Source organism: Acipenser ruthenus, chromosome 19, assembly GCF_902713425.1.
Source record: "Acipenser ruthenus chromosome 19, fAciRut3.2 maternal haplotype, whole genome shotgun sequence".
NCBI classification, from domain to species: Eukaryota; Metazoa; Chordata; class Actinopteri; order Acipenseriformes; family Acipenseridae; genus Acipenser; species Acipenser ruthenus.
This window is the reverse complement of record NC_081207.1, coordinates 8,686,678-8,707,524: the sequence shown is the minus strand read 5'-3', so window position 1 is coordinate 8,707,524 and position 20,847 is coordinate 8,686,678. Positions and strand designations below refer to the sequence as shown.

At 36.8% G+C, this 20,847-nt stretch overlaps 1 protein-coding gene across 3 annotated transcripts in view; it reads right to left on the bottom strand.

Moving 5' to 3' along the window:
* The window catches only part of LOC117424089 (myocardin-like), a 97,445-nt gene extending 78,241 nt beyond the window's left edge, over positions 1-19,204 (bottom strand). The window contains exon 1 of one of the 3 annotated variants that reach the window (XM_058992454.1): positions 19,006-19,204. In XM_058992454.1, coding sequence (XP_058848437.1) covers positions 19,006-19,147 — 142 coding nt within the window. In that variant the 5' untranslated portion in view covers positions 19,148-19,204. The remainder of the gene's footprint in view (positions 1-19,005) is intronic. The other 2 variants (XM_034040167.3, XM_058992455.1) reach the window with 2 other exon arrangements.
* Positions 19,205-20,847: the final 1,643 nt, after the last annotated feature.

The window sequence follows — 20,847 nt, the reverse complement described above, 5'->3', positions numbered from 1 at the left end:
TCTGAGGAATGTTGATCTTTAAATATATATATATATATATATATATATATATATATATATATATATATATATATATATATATACATATATACTGTATATATATATAAACTAAAAGAACAGTATGTTAGTCTTGTTATTTCGGCTTGTGAAAAAAAAAAGTACATCTATTGTAAGCCTTTTAAAATTCAGTTTCACTCCAAATAATAATACACTATTGTCCTGATCTGTGGCAGAGTGACAAAAGTTATCCCTGAGACTTGTGCAACAAACTCAATAAAAAATGTAAATGATCAAAACTTTTCTTCACTTTTGTTCTTTTTAATTTTTGACATATGGTTACAATTCTGAATTGTCAATTGGGTTGATCTAATTAGCATATACCCTGCTGAGACAAGCCACCCCTGGATTTTAAAACATCACCCTGAATTGCATCAACTGTCTATGATTATCCCAGAATGCCCCCTAGAAATAGGTGGATGCAATCCAGGAGGGTTCAGCAGTACTGTAAAATGCTCTAATACAATCCAGATGTGGCTTATCCTGGTGGGGTATAGGATTGATCAAATCAACCCTATTGAAAGTTAGCCAAGTATTCATTTTACTAGAAAAAGTCCAAGCAGACGGCCACATTATTGTTAAGAAGCTAAAACTAGAGAGTATCTATACATAAGAGAATCACAGTACAGTATTTATCTTACAAGTCCATTGTACCATTAAATATCCCAATCACCCAATCTTCAAATTCATGCAAAATATATTAAATGAGCAATCCATGCCACAAGTCCAGTGGTACCACAAATAGTATATTGTAGGGGTTTTCAACCTTTTTTTGACACTGTACCCCTTCTGTTGGGAAGTTTCAGCTAAAGTGCCCTTTACAGTTTTTGCTAATGGTATTTGCAATAAAAGGCAGAATCATCTGATTAATAAATGCTTTCCCTGTTTATTTAATATATCATTTTTCACGACAGTCTGGGACTGACAAACTGCTGGTTTAAGACAGAATACCTTAAAATATAATTATATGTCTTTGGATGCACAGAATTAAAATACATTATTTTTTAATCTCTTTGGAAACACTCATATTCGCTTTCTATTCAGCAGTCAAAAATAATACAAAATAGTGTGCACTGCAAATGTTTATCACTTTACCATTTACTTCCCACCTCAGCATAATTGTGTGTGCCATTTAAAAGGTTTACTGTATCAAAAACATTAACCTCAATATTAAACTATAATAATGAACAATGATAATTTCTTTTATTATTAAAGCCACCATAAACAGTATCTGTGTAACTTTCTGTCGCTTTGCAGTTTTTGTAGACTCTTGTGTTTTTTTGATTCATTTTTCTTTTGCAAGTAAGAAATATATCCAATGCAAACACCGAAAAGATTCAACGAGCTGCTATTGCTAAAATGCAGCCGCAGTAAAAAAACAAAAACCGTCAAAGTATGAGTATTGTGATTACTATTTGTTTACCGGAGCATTTATACTTCTAAAAAAAATGCAGAAACACTGTGCTTCACTGATACAAGTTGAAAACAGCAAAGAGCATGAGCAGCACAGGGCTCTCTATCACCAGATGCTTGCTTCACTGATCTATCACAGTGGAAATCGAAATCGTGCATGTGTACAGGTGGAAAAATGTGGATTTGATAGATTCCATGTTTTTCTTTCATCTGCGGTTCACTTTGAGGTGCTAAACAAAGATTCATTAACTATACACAGTGTTTTAGAGAATATATAATACCTTTTAAAAAAACATTATTTTCTTTTACTTTCATTTTTATTTGTGCATTTCTAAGTCATCCTGCGTACCCCCTGTGACCCTTAGACCCTTGAAAACCCCTGGTATATTGGATGGAACATTGGTTCTCCATTTTGCCATTTTTCTGCAATGTTAATTAAAAAGACAAACCACACATTAAATCACACACACCCTGTCGTTCACAACTCCTTCAAAATGGATAACATTTTGGGGGTACTACTGCGATAATCTATTAAGTATTTGCAAGATAAAGAGTATGCAAGTGGGGTCAGATATGAGTGTACATGCTGAGATTCTCAGCAACCTTTTCTTGCTGGCTCCTGAACGAAGTGAAGTGATCCAAACTCTGTTGAAAGTGCCGGTAACCCAAGAGCACTTGATCTAGCAGTTACTCTGAATCTTCAAAACAGGGCACAATTACAAACAGATGGATGTAAACTCTCAACCTCAGCCACCACAAAATCAAGCTGGAATTTACATAAAAGCACCTTCATGAAACCACTGGCACGATCCCTATTGTAATGCTACTCTTTAACCTTTTCATGCATGTGGTGTTTTCACACTGGTTATAGTGGTATGCTTCTTCTTGTAACCTTGACATGTGCCTCTCAATTCACAGATACAAGAACAGCAGCTGTTTAATATTTTTCAGCATTGCTATATTAACTTTTTGGCTTCTAGTTGCTGTTAAATTCCTTGTCACTAAAGTAACATGACTTACCAACATTTCTAAATATGAAAATGAAATTAATTCCTATAGCCTTATATGGATTTTTAGTTCTACAAATCCTTACAAGAAATCCACATTTTTCACAATCTTTTTAGTGTAGAGAGAAAATCTGCAAATGAGCAAATTTGTAAAAACCTGGGTTACACATTCTAAGTTAAACAAAAAAAAAAAAACAACATATAAAGCCAGTGTTCTCTAAAAACATTGAAAGGAACACCAGAGAGGATTGCTTTATTTTTGGTTCACTGTGGAGAGTGTGTAAGTATGATTCTAAGTTGTGCAGACAGTAGGCAGTGTGAATTCCTTTTTGTGCTGTTTTGTGATTAATCATTTTAAAGGGAGTCCTTTTTTAATTCCCTTTTCTGTGACTCATGAACAAAAAGCCAAAACTGATAAAAATGGCATGCATATATATATATATATATATATATATATATATATATATATATATATATATATATATATATACGATTGTTACATCATTAACCATGTAGTAAATTACATCACAGGCATATTAATACATTTAAATACAAATGAATGAGTGTAGTTACCATGGTATCAAAAGCCTTTCAGTGACGTTCAAATATTTTAAAAAGAAATTTGCAGACTATATCCACAAACATCAGATGAATAATACTTCTGCATTTCAGATGTGGTCTCCGTCCACCTCATGTTTTAAAAATAATACATTACTATTAAAATGTTTTATTTAAATCACCAAACCTTTAAACTTAGGCCACTAATGGTCTTGCAGGTATTTTCCTCTTTTTAAACCTGCACGTTCTACAACCCATGCATGCAAAATATGGCAAATATTTATTGTCTAAGCAATTTTCATAAAAACAGTGAATGACCTCAACCTGGATACCAAGTTCAGCAGATTTTAGATAAAATAAAAAAAAAAGACTGTTGACTCGCAGTCCAACAGGTTATCAGTTCAGGAGGTGTCACCAGCTCATATGCAGCAGGTTTGAGCATCTCCATGGTTTTAGGGGGCTATCTTCTGAAGTTCTGTATTAATGGGTGATTATTTTAGGCAAGGTGAAGTGATACAGACCTGCAACATTGCCTCTTCTGCCAGAGCAATGTGCTAGTCAAGAACAGTGAGATTTGTGTTTTTGTTTTGTGTGAAGAATTGGGTGGTGAAAGTGAGGGTTGATATTGCTTATACACATAAACCTGTGAATAGGTATATATCTGAGTAACTGTATTCATTTTCTCACTATATCTTCAGTTGCATATTTTAACTTTTGTTTTGTTCATTTAAATGTTACATTTTGAACATAACAACAACAACAATAATTGCTGAACTGTAACATGACAAATATAAAAAAGAAAAATTGCAACTGGGCACATCTACACACAGTAATTACAGCAGTTCTGTAGGTTTATTAAAATGTGCATTTCGTTTTTATCAGTGCTTCATAAGACCTTGTATGGTTTACACCAGCATCAAACAAAATCCCACAACAATATGCATATACATATTTGACTTGCATATCTGATCCTGTAGTCCAATCTAATTTTAGCTAAAGTCAATTTCAAAGCTAAAACAACAAATAATGGCTTTAAATTTAACAAAGAATTAATTAAAAACCCAAACCTCTATTTCCTAAAATAATGTGTTTACATAATCATAGATAGTATCAGCAACACTCTTCATTTTGTACAAAAACAAAATCAAACAAAAAAACAGAGTACAGGAACAAGTTCTGTTACAGCTTTCCCACGTTTGTAAATTACTATAGTAATTATTAACCTTACAAGTATACATACATTCTGTGATATTCTCCAATATTTACATGTAATTACTGCACACAATCACAAAATGAGCCAAACTAAAATGACTGACAAAACATACACTGGAATTATAAATAAGCATATATTCAGATTACACCAAGGCCCATCTTTGTATTAGATAAATACTCCCACTGGAAACTGCACATGCCAGCATTGGTTAATATACTGTATATTGCGGAGTTCTGCACCCAGTCCTGGGTTTCAAAAATACCATTGTTTAGGTATATCATTGAAATGACCAGGTACCAGCAAAGCAGGCTTTGCTAAATCTATTCTGTACTGATAGTACTTCTCAGTCTTGCCTATATTTTTAACTGACTGCACAAACTACTGCTTGCTGATCATTTACATAATAGATTTTATTGATGGTAGTTCTGAAACCCAAGCTTTGGTGCATAGCTAGCGTGTGTTCTAACCCAGTAAAAACAATCTTTAACTTGAACTCTCATGTCCTAACAAAAAACTGGCACAGTTATAGGAAAATAAATACCAGTTCTAAAAATATAATATTTGCCTTAACCATGGTAATGGTAAAAATCATGAATGGCTTAACTTGAAGAGATGCCAAAAATGTTCTACCTCTTCTTTCAATTAGTGTTGCCCAACCACCAACCATTACACCATGGAAAAAAATAGCCGTAGAGTCGTAGATTCATCAATCTAAAAATATTGTTTATATCATAGGATTCCATAAATTCTTTGAGCTCAAACCTTGTGATTCAAGTGGCATTTAAGCTGATCTGAAAGTCCAGAGAAGAGTGATATTTAAGAGAGGATTAATCATCAGCTGGTTTTAATACAATGTTCAAACAATCGTGTTTTATCTGGCTTCAGAAATCACTTGGCAAAATATTGCATACTTACCTATTTACCTGGTATGTGTCCTGGCAAGAAAATATTACACTATTTTCAAGAGCTATTGAAAATTATGATGATATTAAAGTGTGACACGCATTTTATACTACTTACTTTATTCCAACTATACTGTGGAATAAATTGTTATTACTGGTCATTTATACTTTTCTGTTTTACTCTAAATATTGTTTTAGGATATAATGTTTACAAATTGAAGTTATATAACTTTATGGGTGTGCACAAACTCAGACAGAAGGCTCCTTAAACCTGCTGTACAGTATGTTACAAAAATTATGATCCTGATTAGTTAATATGAACATAAAATATTTGAGTTTGTTATTTCATTCAAAACTTTCAATACAAATCTATAACTACTACATTTAGCTAGGGAACAATAACTATCAGTTTAAAATGTGTTTTATTAGATATCAGTTTGATATTTAGTTTCCATTTTTTATTTTTCTAGGGGAAAGTTCACAAACTTGCTGCATTTTTATGTTTCTTTTATTCTTTTTTTCTATTTTAAATTTAAGTTGTATTCAGTTCTGACTTTGAGCTGGAATGAATTCTCAGGACTCATGTAAAGTATTCTAGAATGAATATCAACAACGTTTCCATCAATACTCATGACACACTGTGTCCTCAGCTCACCGTGCACCAGCGACCCCTGTAGTCTGGCCAGGAGTCTGTGGGCTCGCCTGTAAGCTGCCCAGAGCTGCATTGTTTTCCGACGCTGCACGGTGAGTCTGCAGTGTGAAAAAAAGCGGTCGGCTGATGGCGCACGCTTCGGAGGACAGCGTGTGTTCGTCTTCGCAGCTCCCGATTCAGCGCTGGGGTGGTAGAGGTGGATATGCCAAATTGGGAGAAAATAATAAAATTATTGGCGATCACTAAATTTATAAAAATAATTTTTTTTTTTTTTTTTTTTAAATCATGTGGCTATGAATTGACTATACTATCGGGGAAAAAATGTGCTGGTTGCTGAATAGTGATTTGACCGCTGTGTAATGTATGGCTACAGACTGGATTGACTGATGGAACTGTCAGCAGTCCTAGTTTGATGAGACTGAGTTGTACAGACTGGTTTCATGGTGCAGATACAAACATGGCAATATAATACAACTTTTAATAATAATGTATGTTCCGGTTTGCTTGCAATAATTGGTAAAGTTAAGATTTTCCAGCCCATGCTTATGCTAGAACTAACAACCTAACCTACCCTTGACATATATTAATACAAATATCATCAAATATTTTGAATATCATTTTAAATCATGAGGATAATTGTTATAACCTTCCAGCAAAGATATTTTTGCTTCAGTTTACCTAGATTTTTTTTCTGTGTAGAGCTTTCATTTTGTATATATTGGGGCAAGGCATTTGATTGTCAACCAGATACCCTGCTAAAACCAATGGGCAGACATTAACAAAAAAAATCACATTAGAATGTGAGATAACGGATCTATTTGCTTCAACTGTCTAATACAATTAGTTAATTAATTCTTAGATAGGGCTTGACGTGAAGAGTTGTTTACTTTGTAAGCAGGCTGTAAAGTAATTAACCCTATATTTCAAAGTGTTGGTATTAAACAGCATTATATGCTGTGTATTGAGATAGATAGATAGACAGATAGACAGATATAGACAGAGTAGTCTCCGGCTAAGAGAACACCCCTCAGGAAGCAAGCAAAGTGTTCTATAAGACGGAGCTAGCCACCAGACACAATATGAATCAATCAGTAAATAAATAAATAAATATGTATTGCTTGTCATGACGCACGTGCATCAACATATGAAATGAACTGAATAAGTAAAAGCAAAACAATAGGCAAGTATGTTAATAAAACTATAGTAAAGTAACAGACAAACCAACGTTAATAAAACTAAAGCAAAACAACACGGTCAAAAAGCCAAATCGCTACGTACTATGAAATTAGCTGGTGGGTGTGTTTCGGTCTATCACAATGGCAGAGGCAAAAATAATGGGAGCAACTTAAGGTTAACTTAACATTAATAAACTAAATTAACACAGCGCACCTAAACACGTTACACAATGCAGCAGCACTATACAGGACATGCACATTAACAGAATGGTGAAGCAACTCACCAGAACGGGAAACACCAAATTGCTTGGCGACTTGAATCTGATTCAGGTTTTTTTTTTCAAGCGCTCAAGCAATTTCCAACTTTGTGTAGCAAGAGAAACGGTGCTGCATTTTGCCATTTGTGTGGGCCTTCAAACAATCACAGGTGCTCAATTACAGAAGGACAATAGATCAAAACAGACTGCTTACCCTCGGCGACTTCACTGAATGGACCGCCCCGGGATAGCACAAAGTTGTGAGAGCACACATGGTAACCTTTTAATGTTTATTTAATTAATTAGTCCAGCTAAAAAGGAGACCGATGTTAATGTCTGTACAACAGAGCTGACATTTCGATGCTGCCAACATCTTCCTCAGAGCATTCTGGGGAGGCTTGTGTACACGTGCGCCCTGGACCCCCTCCCCACTCACCTCATTCAAGCTGCTGCTCCTGCTCTACTCCCCTTCATCTACTCCCTTCTCAACATTCTCCTCTCTGGCCTCTTTCCCTCTGCCTTCAAACAAGCCTCTATCACCCCTCTCCTCAAAAATCCTACCGTCGACCCCACCTCCCTCCAGAACTACCGTCCTGTCTCCCTCTTACCTTTCCTCTCTAAAACCCTCAAGTGGGCAGTACACCACCAGCTCTCTGCTTTCCTGTTTAAGCACTCTCTGCTCGACCCTCTCCAATCTGGTTTCTGCTCTGCTCACTCCACTGAAACTGCTCTCCTGTCTGTCACTAACTCACTAAACTCCCGTGCTGCCTCTCTCTCCTCGATCTCTCTGCTGCCTTTCACACCTTCAATCACTCTATTCTCCTATTCTCTCTCGCTGACCTGGGAATCTGTGGCACTGCTGTGGTCTGGTTCTCCTCCTACCTCTCTGATCACACCTACCAGGTAACCTGGCGCGACTCAACCTCCACACCTCACCGTCTCTCAACAGGAGTGCCCCAAGGATCAGTCTTGGGTCCTCTCCTGTTCTCTCTCTACACCCGCTCCCTGAGCCCCCTCATCGCATCCTATGGTTTCTCATACCATTTCTTTGCTGATGATGCTCAGATCTTCCTCTCCTTCCCCCCTCTGACCCCACCATCCCCTCCCGTATCTCTCCCTGTCTGTCTGCTATCTCCTCCTGGATGCACTCGCATCACCTCAAACTCAGCTTCTCTAAATCTGACCTCCTTTTCTTCCCCCTCCTCATCTTCCCCCTCCTCTGATCTATATTCCTCTGAAATCTACTACGCTCTCTCCCTCCTCCTCAGCCAAGAACCTTGGAGCAACCCTGGACCCCTGCCTCTCCTACTTCCAGCACATCTCCACTCTAGCACGCACCTGCCGATTCTTCCCGCTACTCCACTGGCTCCCGATCACCGCTCGCATCCAGTTCAAGACTCTTGTACTCGCCACCCAGCTACCTCCAGACCCTGATCTCTCCCTACACCCCCACCTGACCTCTCCGCTCCGCCTGCACTAGGAGACTGGCTGTACCTCCTCTATGCTCCCCTGCCTCCAAAGCCTGCTCCTTCTCCACCCTCGCCCCGCAGTGGTGGAACAACCTTCCTACAGATATCAGGACTGCCCAGTCCCTGACCACCTTCCAGGTGCCTCCTCAAGACACACCTCTTCAAACAACACCTGTAAAACTCAACTCTTCCCTTCTGGACAATACAGCACTCTGCCTTAAATGCCTTAACTTGCACTTATCTGCTCCCTGTTTTACTGTATTTAATCCTGCACTTAACCCAATCTGTAGTGTTTTGTATTTCACCTGCACTTGTATCTAACCCTGATGTAACTATCAACACTTATCTGCTCTTGAACTGCCCCGATATCAAATCATACTGTGTTTTGTATTTCCTCTTATTGGGACTGAAGTCATTGTATTTTGTATCTTGCTCTTAATACTGTAATTCTTGATATGTATTTTTTGTATACAACTGTAAGTCGCCCTGGGTAAGGGCATCTGCTAAGAAATAAATAATAATAATAATACTACCCAGGTACTAAAAAGACTCTTGTCCAATTAATTAATTACACACATTTATGCTATTTCAGCAATTAAATACAAAGATATATAGATAAATGACTATTTATAGATGTTATTTTAAATAACAGTATTATCTATATGTACCATAATGTCTACAAGCATCCACAGGGCAAAAAACAATGATTTTAAATAATGAAAACCACAGTGAACTTACACCCTGTATGTATACTGTTATATTTTGACAGGTGTTCTTAATTTAGTTACAATTATTTTACATTTATAAAACCAATACAGAAAAAAGAAAGATACTCCAAACAATTTAATGTAGACAACAGCATAGTTTTAGAAATTCCTTCTATAATAATAATAGACACAGATAATGGCTAAAGAAACGGGGCTAAACTGTGTTCTTCAATAAGTCCCCTCGGCTCTGCTGTATCTAATGTATGTTCTCAATAGCACTCACAACGTGGTGACTTATTAATTAGATCCCCGCCTCTATTTGACAGACATACCATAACATTTCGAAGAAGATACTGAACCATGGTTGGCTGTAATAGTGTTGGGCAATGGCATAATCCATATTTCTAATACTAATGGCTGCTTTATGTTCATCTATTTGTATTTTAAGAGCTCTTTTTGTCTGTCCAATATATACAAGACCACATGGGCATTTAAGCATATAGACAACAAGTGTCGTATTACAATTAATAAAACCTCTTATTTTATATTTACTACTGGTATGGGGTGATGGAAGGCTTTTGTGTCCATAGTATTGGCACAGTGTACGCAATGGCCACAACAAAAATTAACAGCTGGTTTGCTAGGTAGCCAATTTTTCTTTACAGATGGAGAATGTAGTGTATGTACTACCCTGTCTCTGGTGTTCTGTGCTCGTCTAAAAGTGATCATAGGGGGCGCTGAGGTAAAGGTGTTAAGTTGTTTGTCACTTTCCAAAATGTGCCAGTGTTTAAGAATGATGTTTTTAATTGCACTTGCCTCTGAGTTATATTAGTAGTGAAACAAATATGACGACTACTGTCGAGGAGGCTGTGTGGTCCAGTGGTTAAAGAAATGGGCTTGCAACCAGGAGGTCCCTGGTTCAAATCCCACCTCAAATCCCACCTCATACACTGACTCATTGTGTGACCCTGAGCAAGTCACTTAACCTCCTTGTGCTCCGTCTTTCGGGTGAGACGTAATTGTAAGTGACTCTGCAGCAGATGCATAGTTCACACACCTGAGTCTCTGTAAGTCACCTTGGATAAAGGCGTCTGCTAAATAAACTAATAATATCCTTATTAACAAATAAAGTATTTCTATCAGTGTGTTTTGCTCTTAAATATGCTCTTTCAATATCATTTAATTTATAACCTCTCTGTGTAAACTTCTCTCTCATCTATATAGATTTGCTGCACCACATTTGCATCCTATAGTAGAAATTGACCAAAAGGTATGTTGCATATCAAAGACTGCAGGTGATTACTGTTAGTCTGTAACAGTGTATTTCTTTCTGAGGTTTACAGTATATTGTAGATGCAAGTGTATTGTTGTCTCCTTTCAGAACTGTCAAGTCTAGGAAATGCATATTCTTATAGCTGTGTTCCTCAGTAAATTTCACATGAGGATCAATAGAGTTAATGTAATCTATAAAACATTCAAGATCTTGTTCAGTTCTGTTCCATATTAGTAGAATATCATCAATATACCTGTGTCACAAAGAAATATGAGACAAATAGCAATTATGTACAGAGTTATAGATATAATTTTCTTCCCAATGACCCATAAATAAATTAGCATAATTGGGTGCAAAGGCTGCACCCACGGTTGTGCCCTGTAGTTGTAAATAATAACCCCAGCATATTGAAAATAATTCATTTTTAAAGCCATCTCTGTTAACTTTAACAAAAATTCAGAAGGAGGGAAAAGACCTTCTGGACGAGAATCTAAATATCTAGAAAGTGCACTTAACCCCCCTTCGTAAGGAATATTAGTGTAACGGCTTTGTACAGCCAATATGACTAGTATTGTATTTGTAGGAATATTACTAAGCTGTTTTATAGCATCTCTGGAACCATCCTTTTAATAAAATAATCAACTTACTGAGACAGCAGTTCAGTAAGTGAGCTGTTGCCGGAGACTTGGGTCTACCAGGCGGGTACTCTAATGATTTATGTATTTTAGAGAGTATATAAAATGCGGGACAGACAGGATGTTCTGTAATTAAAAAATATTTCTCTTTTTCAGTTATCCAGCCTTCAGCCAATGCAGAAGAGAAAAGATATCTATTTCATTTGTAATATCTTGCGTTGGATTCGCTCTTAATGTGATATAAAATTAATTATTTTCCAATTGCATCACCTTTATCCTTCGGTTTAATTACTAAAATTGAATTTTTCTCCAGTTCTTTTACAGCATTAAATTCATCTCTTTTCAAATTAGGCCTCCCTTTTTTGGTCAGTCAATTACCATAGGGACTAGTGAAAAAAAATACCAGAGACCGTGGAGTTTTACAACGCAACAAAATATGGAGTTGATGTTTTGGATCAGATGGCACGGAAGTATTCCGTGAAAGCTGTCTCCTGCAGGTCGCCTGTTCAGGTGTGTTAAAATGTATTGGACCTAGCAGCTATCAACTCCTGGGTACTTTACAAAGAATGTACGGAGAAGAATTTACCAAGGACAGAATATATTTTATAGTTAGCACAGGAACTTCGCAAGAAGCATTTGGAATAGAGTGAGACTGCCAAGCGTGTACCCACAGCTGAAGCTGGCAACCCCGCTGAGAGCTGCAAGAGATGCCAATGCCAGGTTGGCAAGTGCAATAAAAATAAAACTTTGGACAGCTGTGTGGAAAGTGCACTGCACATGTGGAGAAGCACATTATCTGTGTTGATTGTGAACTGCCTTCGACATAAGGTAAAGGAATACCCCTTTTGTCAAAGAAAAGCAGAAGAAAATAATTCTTTATAACTTGTTGTGCTGCTGCGCTTCTGTAAAAAGTTTTCTTCTAAGTTTATTTATCTACACTGCTCAGTGGCTTTTGCGCATCTGATAAAAAACTGATTTCTGTTAAAGTTAAAAATGTATTGCTTTCGTTTCAGTTTTATGCATGTTGTAAACCGATGTCTGTCTAGTCCCTAACCATTACAAGTAAAGACTGAACATCAGCATTACCTAAAGTGATCAGATTTTTAAGTCCTTGAACTGGGACAGTATGGAAATATTGTGGATAACTTCCAACATCCAAGCTACAGGGAAGCTCTAGGTTTTTTATTATTACTTTGGCAATGTTTGATCTAATATCATATTGAAAGTGAATGCAGAGCCTAATGGTGACATTCAGAGTGGAATATTTCACTTTCAAAAACTTCTTTTGTGAATCAATTATCTTATTGTCTTTGTAATTTCATTTCTACACAAGTATAGTTATTACATGACACAGTAGCTATTCAATAATATAAAATTCTGTGATTCTATTCTATTGTTGGTTACTGCTGCAAATCTAGTCCCTTCTCTCCCTAAGAAACTGCATCTTCTCTCTTTGATTTCCACTTTCCATCTCATGCTTTCTCTTTCTCTATCCTATCCTCCACTGCCCAATCTGCAAACCAGGCCCTTCCTGTATGAAAACATTACATATCTCAATATTTCTATTTATTAATAGAATATTTCTATTTATTAATTATTTTTTTTTCTATTGCAGATTCTGCTTGTATCATTAGTGTGTTGTGATTCATAGATATTAGGATTATTTTGAGCCACTTTCTACTATTAAACTATTACTATTAAAGGTGATGAAATGGGTGAAATATCCTTTCAGTGTGTGCAATAAATGAAGCTGACTAATCAGCTTTTCTGAGATTTGTTTAGAAACTGCCGGGATTGCAGAAACAGGAATTTCCTTTTGAAGAATTTACTAAGTATGGTAGATAGTAATCCACGTAGGCAAACCCTTTAAGTTTCTCTGAATAGTTGTATTTCCAAATTCCCCTTTAGCATGTTGTAAGCTGACAGGCATCAGTTAAAACAGAAAGAAACCCGTTAAAAACGTGATAATTGCAAGATGTAATTTCCTGCCTGTTCCATTTTTTGGTACCAATCAGTGATCATGAGAAAGTGTCTTCTGTCAATCTAAATTAACTACGCATTTTACAAAGGCTAATTTCTTTGCTGATCTTGACTGGAGTTTATTTTTTTGAGTCAACAGTATAGGCTGAGACATCAAGGTGTAACAAGATTAAATCATATTCCATTTCTGATCAAATGAAATGCTGTCACTTCCTTACTTACGAAAGGAATGCTATTTAATCTTCCTTAATATAAGCATAAGCATTAGCCTGTGTAAAATGTGCAGAGAAGTTTTCAGATTGTTAGGAGACGTTTTCTCATTATCATTGATTGGTACTGAAAAACTGCAGAGACAAGACAGGAAATGTCATCATACAATGAACATGTTTTTAACGGGTTCCTTTCTGTTTTAAGTGATACCTGTCAGCTTAAAACATGTTAAAAAGGACATTTGGAAATGAAACTATTTGGAGAAGCTTAAAGGGATCGACCCCACCCCATGCCTCTTTTGCTGAAGAAAAAACATGTTTTTATCAGTGTGTTTTTCTTCTGTTAAACTATTAAAGTTAAATACTTATAAAAAAAAAAAAAAAACTTTTATAGCTATCACATGTATGCAACAGATAACATAATCTTTGTCTCTATTTTGTTTTCTTAAACTTTGCAGGATAAAATATACTTATTTGTAATACATTTAAACACAGAAATAAAGTGGTCACCAAATTAAAAATAGATTTATCCTGCCTCTAAAGCAGCTTATTTAGATGTGTTTTTAAAAGAAGAAAGGTAAAATGAAACGAGGACGTGGTTCTTTTTTTTTGTTGTTTTTTTTTAACTATTTGCATCATACAGTACTCAACTATCAATGTGTACATATATATATATATATATATATATATATATATATATATATATATATATATATATATATATATATATAATTTGAGACCTGAAACACTTGTATTTCATTATTGCTAAAAACAACATAAAATGTATACTTAAATAAATAAAAAATGTTCTGAAACTTTTAAACAATTTTTACAACATAAATTTCACAAATGTGTCGTTTACATGCAGTCGTTATCATGGATGAAGAGAATAATTCCAACACAATACAATTCCAACACAATACAATGGTACCTGTATGAGCCGTCTATAGTCTCATCAGGCATACGAGAGTACGAGATTCAGACGAGAATAGTGGCCAATTTGTTTTAGCAACAGCCAGTGATAAACCCGCGTTCAATTCTCTCTGATTGGTTGCAAATGTGAACGTTGACTGTTCAGTAATTCTCCAGTTTTGCACAGCGCTGTACAAACGCTTTTTAATGCTACTGATCATTCAACCTTCCCTTTAGTCACATCAAGTGTCATTGTACTGTAATAAATTACATATGTTAGACAGCAGCCTGCAGTAAAATACAATATTCTGTTCTCGCCGCAACCACTGAGAAAAAAAAACGGGACGAAATGAGCGTTCCAAGAAAGGTTCTAGGGACACTGGGACCAGTGTTCCAAAAGTGGGACTGTCCCGTCCAAAACGGGACGTCTGGTCACTTTAACGATACATACTAAACTACTGCTGTATCGCCAGCAGAATAACATTAACAATAATAATGACAATAACAGGCATTGAAATATTACAGTGAAAATACAATTTTTTACACTTTCAAATTCAAAGCAAGTTTCAAGCTTACCGGAGCCATTAATCAATAAAACAAACAAACTTGTTTGTTGTACTTCAAATATTACAAATAGTTCCCTGTTGTAAAAAATAAAGTAAAATTACATATACATATATATATATATATATAGTAGCGTGCACGGGGGGAATGTGTGGTCCAGTGGTTAAAGAAAAGGGCTTGTAATCAGGAGGTCCCCGGTTCAAATCCCACCTCTGCCACTGACTCATTGTGTGACCCTGAGCAAGTCACTTAACCTCCTTGTGCTCCGTCTTTCGGGTGAGACGTAATTGTAAGTGACTCTGCAGCTGATGCATAGTTCACACACCCTAGTCTCTGTAAGTCACCTTGGGTAAAGGCATCTGCTAAATAAACAAATAATAATAATAAGGCAGCAGTAGGGCTGGTAGGTGACGTAATCACACACAAAGACATAAGCCCGATATACGCTCCTTGCAAGGGAGACAGCTCTTTTGTACAGTGGTATCGGTGCTATGCTTTAGTGTGAGAGGTCCCGGGTTCGCGCCCGCCCTCTGCCTGTGTGTGGATTGCCTCGCCATGTGTGATGCGCCTGCCTGCTGGAACCAAGATCGCTACTATATATGCTATATATACAGTACTGTGCAAAAGTTTTAGGCAGGTGTGAAAAAATGCTGTAAAGTAAGAATGCTTTCAAAAATAGACATGTTAATAGTTTATATTTATCAATTAACTAAATGCAAAGTGAGTGAACAGAAGAAAAATCTAAATCAAATCCATATTTGGTGTGACCACCCTTTGCCTTCAAAACAGCATCAATTCTTCTAGGTACACTTGCACACAGTTTTTGAAGGAACTCGGCAGGTAGGTTGGCCCAATCATCTTGGAGAACTAAGCACAGTTCTTCTGTGGATTTAGGCAGCCTCAGTTGCTTCTCTCTCTTCATGTAATCACAGACAGACTCGATGATGTTGAGATCAGGGCTCTGTGGGGGCCATACCATCACTTCCAGGACTCCTTGTTCTTCTTTACGCTGAAGATAGTTCTTAATGACTTTCGCTGTATGTTTGGGGTCGTTGTCATGCTGCAGAATAAATTTGGGGCCAATCAGATGCCTCCCTGATGGTATTGCATGATGGATAAGTATCTGCCTGTACTTCTCAGCATTGAGGAGACCATTAATTTTGACCAAATCCCCAACTCCATTTGAAGAAATGCAGCCCCAAACTTGCAAGGAACCTCCACCATGCTTCACTGTTGCCTGCAGACACTCATTCATGTACCGCTCTCCAGCCCTTCGGCGAACAACCTGCCTTCTGCTACAGCCAAATATTTCAAATTTTGACTCATCAGTCCAGAGCACCTGCTGCCATTTTTCTGCACCCCAGTTCCTGTGTTTTCGTGCATAGTTGAGTAGCTTGGCCTTGTTTCCACGTCGGAGGTATGGCTTTTTGGCCGCAAGTCTTCCATGAAGGCCACTTCTGACCAGACTTCTCCGGACAGTAGATGGGTGTACCAGGGTCCCACTGTTTTCTGCCAGTTCTGAGCTGATGGCACTGCTGGACATCTTTCGATTGCGAAGGGAACTAAGCATGATGTGTCTTTCATCTGCTGCAGTAAGTTTCCTTGGCCGACCACTGTGTCTACGGTCCTCAACGTTGCCCGTTTCTTTGTGCTTCTTCAAAAGAGCTTGGACAGCACATCTGGAAACCCCTGTCTGCCTTGAAATTTCTGCCTGGGAGAGACCTTGCTGATGCAGTATAACTACCTTGTGTCTTGTTGCTGTGCTCAGTCTTGCCATGGTGTACGACTTTTGACAGTAAACTGTCTTCAGCAACCTCACCTTGTTAGCTGAGTTTGGCTGTTCCTCACCCAGTTTTATTCCTCCTACACAGCTGTTTCTGTTTCAGTTAATGATTGTGTTTCAACCTACATATTGAATTGATGATCATTAGCACCTGTTTGGTATAATTGTTTAATCATACACCTGACTATATGCCTACAAAATCCCTGACTTTATGCAAGTGTACCTAGAAGAATTGATGCTGTTTTGAAGGCAAAGGGTGGTCACACCAAATATGGATTTGATTTAGATTTTTCTTCTGTTCACTCACTTTGCATTTAGTTAAATGATAAATATAATCTATTAACATGTCTATTTTTGAAAGCATTCTTACTTTACAGCATTTTTTCACACCTGCCTAAAACTTTTGCACAGTACTGTATATATATATATATATATATATATATATATATATATATATATATATATATATATATATATATTCCCTATTGCACCTTGCACACTCCATCTGTAATTGTCGTACGACGGTGATGTGTCAATTTTGGAATCGAAACAAGTTTGATTTGATCCGATTTGACATGCGTTAATTACATTGACCAATGAAAAACGACTGGGAAGACACGTGGATTCTTGCAGTTCCCTGAACAAAATGGAAAATCTAATTATGTGTGTCAGCAAACAAAAATTACTTAAAGATTACAAAGACTTTTGAAAAAAAATAACACATATGGAAAGACATTGCTGTGGACTTGGGCATGAATGCTATGTGTTATAAAACATAAAATTATGAACTGATAGCATACATATACATGGATTTTGTGCAGTATAGGTTACTACAAGCATATACTTTTTATTTCAATTGTAGTCGAGGAAGTAAAGAAATAATGGCCTAAGCTTGAGACACGTATCAGAGAAAGAAGCGTGACAGGGCAACCAAGAGCGGTCAGGGCTGAACAGTCAGAAAAGAGGGGCAGTCCAAGAAAGGGATGGAATTTCTGGCTTCATACACAGAGAGTACTAGAAGGTCATTGTTGTAAAGTATGTTCGGTAGCTCATTGCTAGCTTCCCAACTTTTAGATAAATTTATTACAGGAGCCAGTGTTTGAAAAATGTAATACTGGTCATATGATTTCTGATGCTATGACAACTGTGTTGTGTAATATCGTGTTTTTGCATGTTGTATTGCATAACAACATTACTGTAGATCTAGTAGAAACGTAATAATTAGCAAACGTTTTAACTTCCATCAGCGTTTGCTGATCATTAAGTTTATACTGCAGTTAACATTTTGTATTCAAAGTTATGTACAATAGAATTGTATTTATTTTTTATTAAAATACTGAAACTAGGTATATTTACTACAAAGCCTCCACTTCACATTTGTGCTCTGAAGTACGATATTAACGCATCTAGTGTGCAGTGGATTGATGCACGACTTTTTCGGATGACGGGTGCTAAATGACGGAACGGATCCAGTGTGCAATGCCTTTTAAGTCTGCTTTGCATTCATACATATGTAAAGGCCAGCCCTTTTCCTGGATTACAGGCCCTGGGCCACATCGAAACGGCAGCCTAAATCTAGGCCAGCCCTGGGCTGCCTTTTCTTTTTTGGACCGTTCACATATGAGAAAAGGCGGCAGGAGTTAATGGGGTCTTAGAGAATCACACCTGGTTGTGCGTGATGTCTTTATGTCTTTGTGGATTCCCAGTACTGCCAATGGACTAACAAAAAAGCTCCTAGTCCCATATGTTTTTTTTAAAACATGTAAAATGTTATCACAAGAACACTAGTTAAAAAATACCTCCTTTTTAAATGCCTGTTATGCTTCTTGAGTTATTACTAAGCTTGAATGTGTCATTAATAACCTTCTGCAAACAGTAGCTGGAGGTAAACTGGTCTGTTTTCTGATATAGTGCACAGGCGGTCATACTTTGGCAGACCGACACCTAGGATAAATATTTTAGTGTAAAACACCAACTTTCATAATGAAAAGAGGAATAGTTTTATTAAACCACCAGCTTTTTATTTGATTAGCTAGTTATGGTTAAATGGAAGGTCACCAACAAAAAATAAAGACGTTCTTAAAGTGACTGTTTTAAAAAAACTAAGATGTCTCCTACAGATCCCGTAATGAGAACTGGTGCAAGTTTACAAAACTATTACAGACGACTGGCATATTATATGATCTTGATGCACTGCCTTGTCAAGTGAGAAAGCATCGTATAGAATAGCATAACTTACCATTCTTCCTCTCTGTTAGTGGTGGCAGATGCTGGTTGATCTGCGACGTGAGGTCCCGCATTTCATCAGTGACGAAATCCCATTTGGAGTGTCTCTCACCACTGCACTGGGCTTCATCATCATTCTGAAAGCCAGGCTCCATTCATCACAGTGTTGGGAAGGATCTCTGCATATGCCTGTCGCTCCACTTTGAAAGATTAGGGCTGCAAAACTTTAGGAAACTGAAGCCCAACTGTAAAAAAAGAAAGCAAGCAGATGAGCAATAAATCACTGGTAACTGAATCATCCGATAGGTAAGTGAAACACATGTAGCAGTAGCTGGGCCAAGATGGATTTTCATGTTAAGAATTAGTAGGAGCAGAGCAAATGAGCATGTTTCTTTTAATTTTTAATTTTATTCTTTTACATAAAATATGAAATTAAATTAAAAAAAAGTACTTAGATCATATCGAAGTTACTGCATTTGTAGACTAGATTTTCAAAGTCAGGTTTTAATATGCTGTTGAACCCATGATATTTGTTTGTCCAGGTCATGTGTGTTCTGCTGCACCATTTAAAATAGAAATGGTTACAAAAGAGGTAGTACCTTGTGCTGTAAAATAGTCTACACAAATCCATCTATGTCTTAGCCCAGCAGAGTATACATTGATCAAATCAACCTGAAGATTTATTATTCATAAAATCAAAATCTTTCTGCTTTAAATGTTCCAGGATGCTTCATAGTACAAGTGCAACTATATAATTATTTGTAAGAAAGTTCTACAGTATTTATTCCTTATAAAATCTAGTTACCTGTACCACAGTTTGGTCCTGCATTTAGTCTTGCATTCCCATGTGCGTTTGATTTTCAGAATAATTATTGCAAGCCTTTACGATTCAGTCCGCTTCAGTAAGCTGAAGCAGTGCCCAGCTGCCACCTTAATAATCATCCCAAAGGTTATGAAGAAGAGAAAAACGTATTATTGCATTATTGGCCCTCCCTTCAAATAAACAGCTAACACAGTGTAAAAGGAAACTAGGCAATCCCCGTCTGCAGTATTTTTATTTAAATGCAGATCTGAAAATGTAATATAAAACGTATTTGTGGAAGTCCTGTCCTTACTTCGGTTCGTATTGTTTATTTCACTGTTATAACTTGTCAATTTTACAGCACAGCAAAGCCTTTTGTTTTTGTTTTTTCTTCAAATCTGCCATCAGCCTGGAGACATTCCACAGTACCCATACAGCGTAGCTCGATCACATTTTATTTACAAAGCTTAAGCACACTTTTGAGCCCCAGAACGTGTCTCCCTTCAAGCACTTCTGCCAACCTATTAATTTACGTACTGTACAAAGTACAGACCTTGCATGGACTCCATCAATCCATAAATATAAAATACACAAAGTCCTGATTTCATTAGCTTTCAGAGCCCCCACAGTGCGCCAACTGTTTGTGAAATATGATTAGGGTTTCATCCTGATCCTTTTCTATTACTTTCATCATTCAACATTTACAGAAGAAAGCCCCCATACTACACTATATACACACTGCTATGTTTTTATTCATATATTGTGTTTGGAAAACCACTTTGATGTAGAAGACAAATGCATTTGCTTGTCATATAGAATAAAGGAACTATGTCATGGCCTATTCAGGTGGCCAATCTCTCAAGACCAACTTTATCTAAAACACATCTAAGGACAGAGATTCTATCATTTAGGACATTCAGGCATGGCTATTCAAACACAGCTTTTGTTTGTTGTCTAAACATCTTATGTGACAATGCTCTGTATATTTTTTCATAGAATTCTGACAGTTTTTGTACTTCATTTAATACAGCAATACTGTACAACACCGTAAAG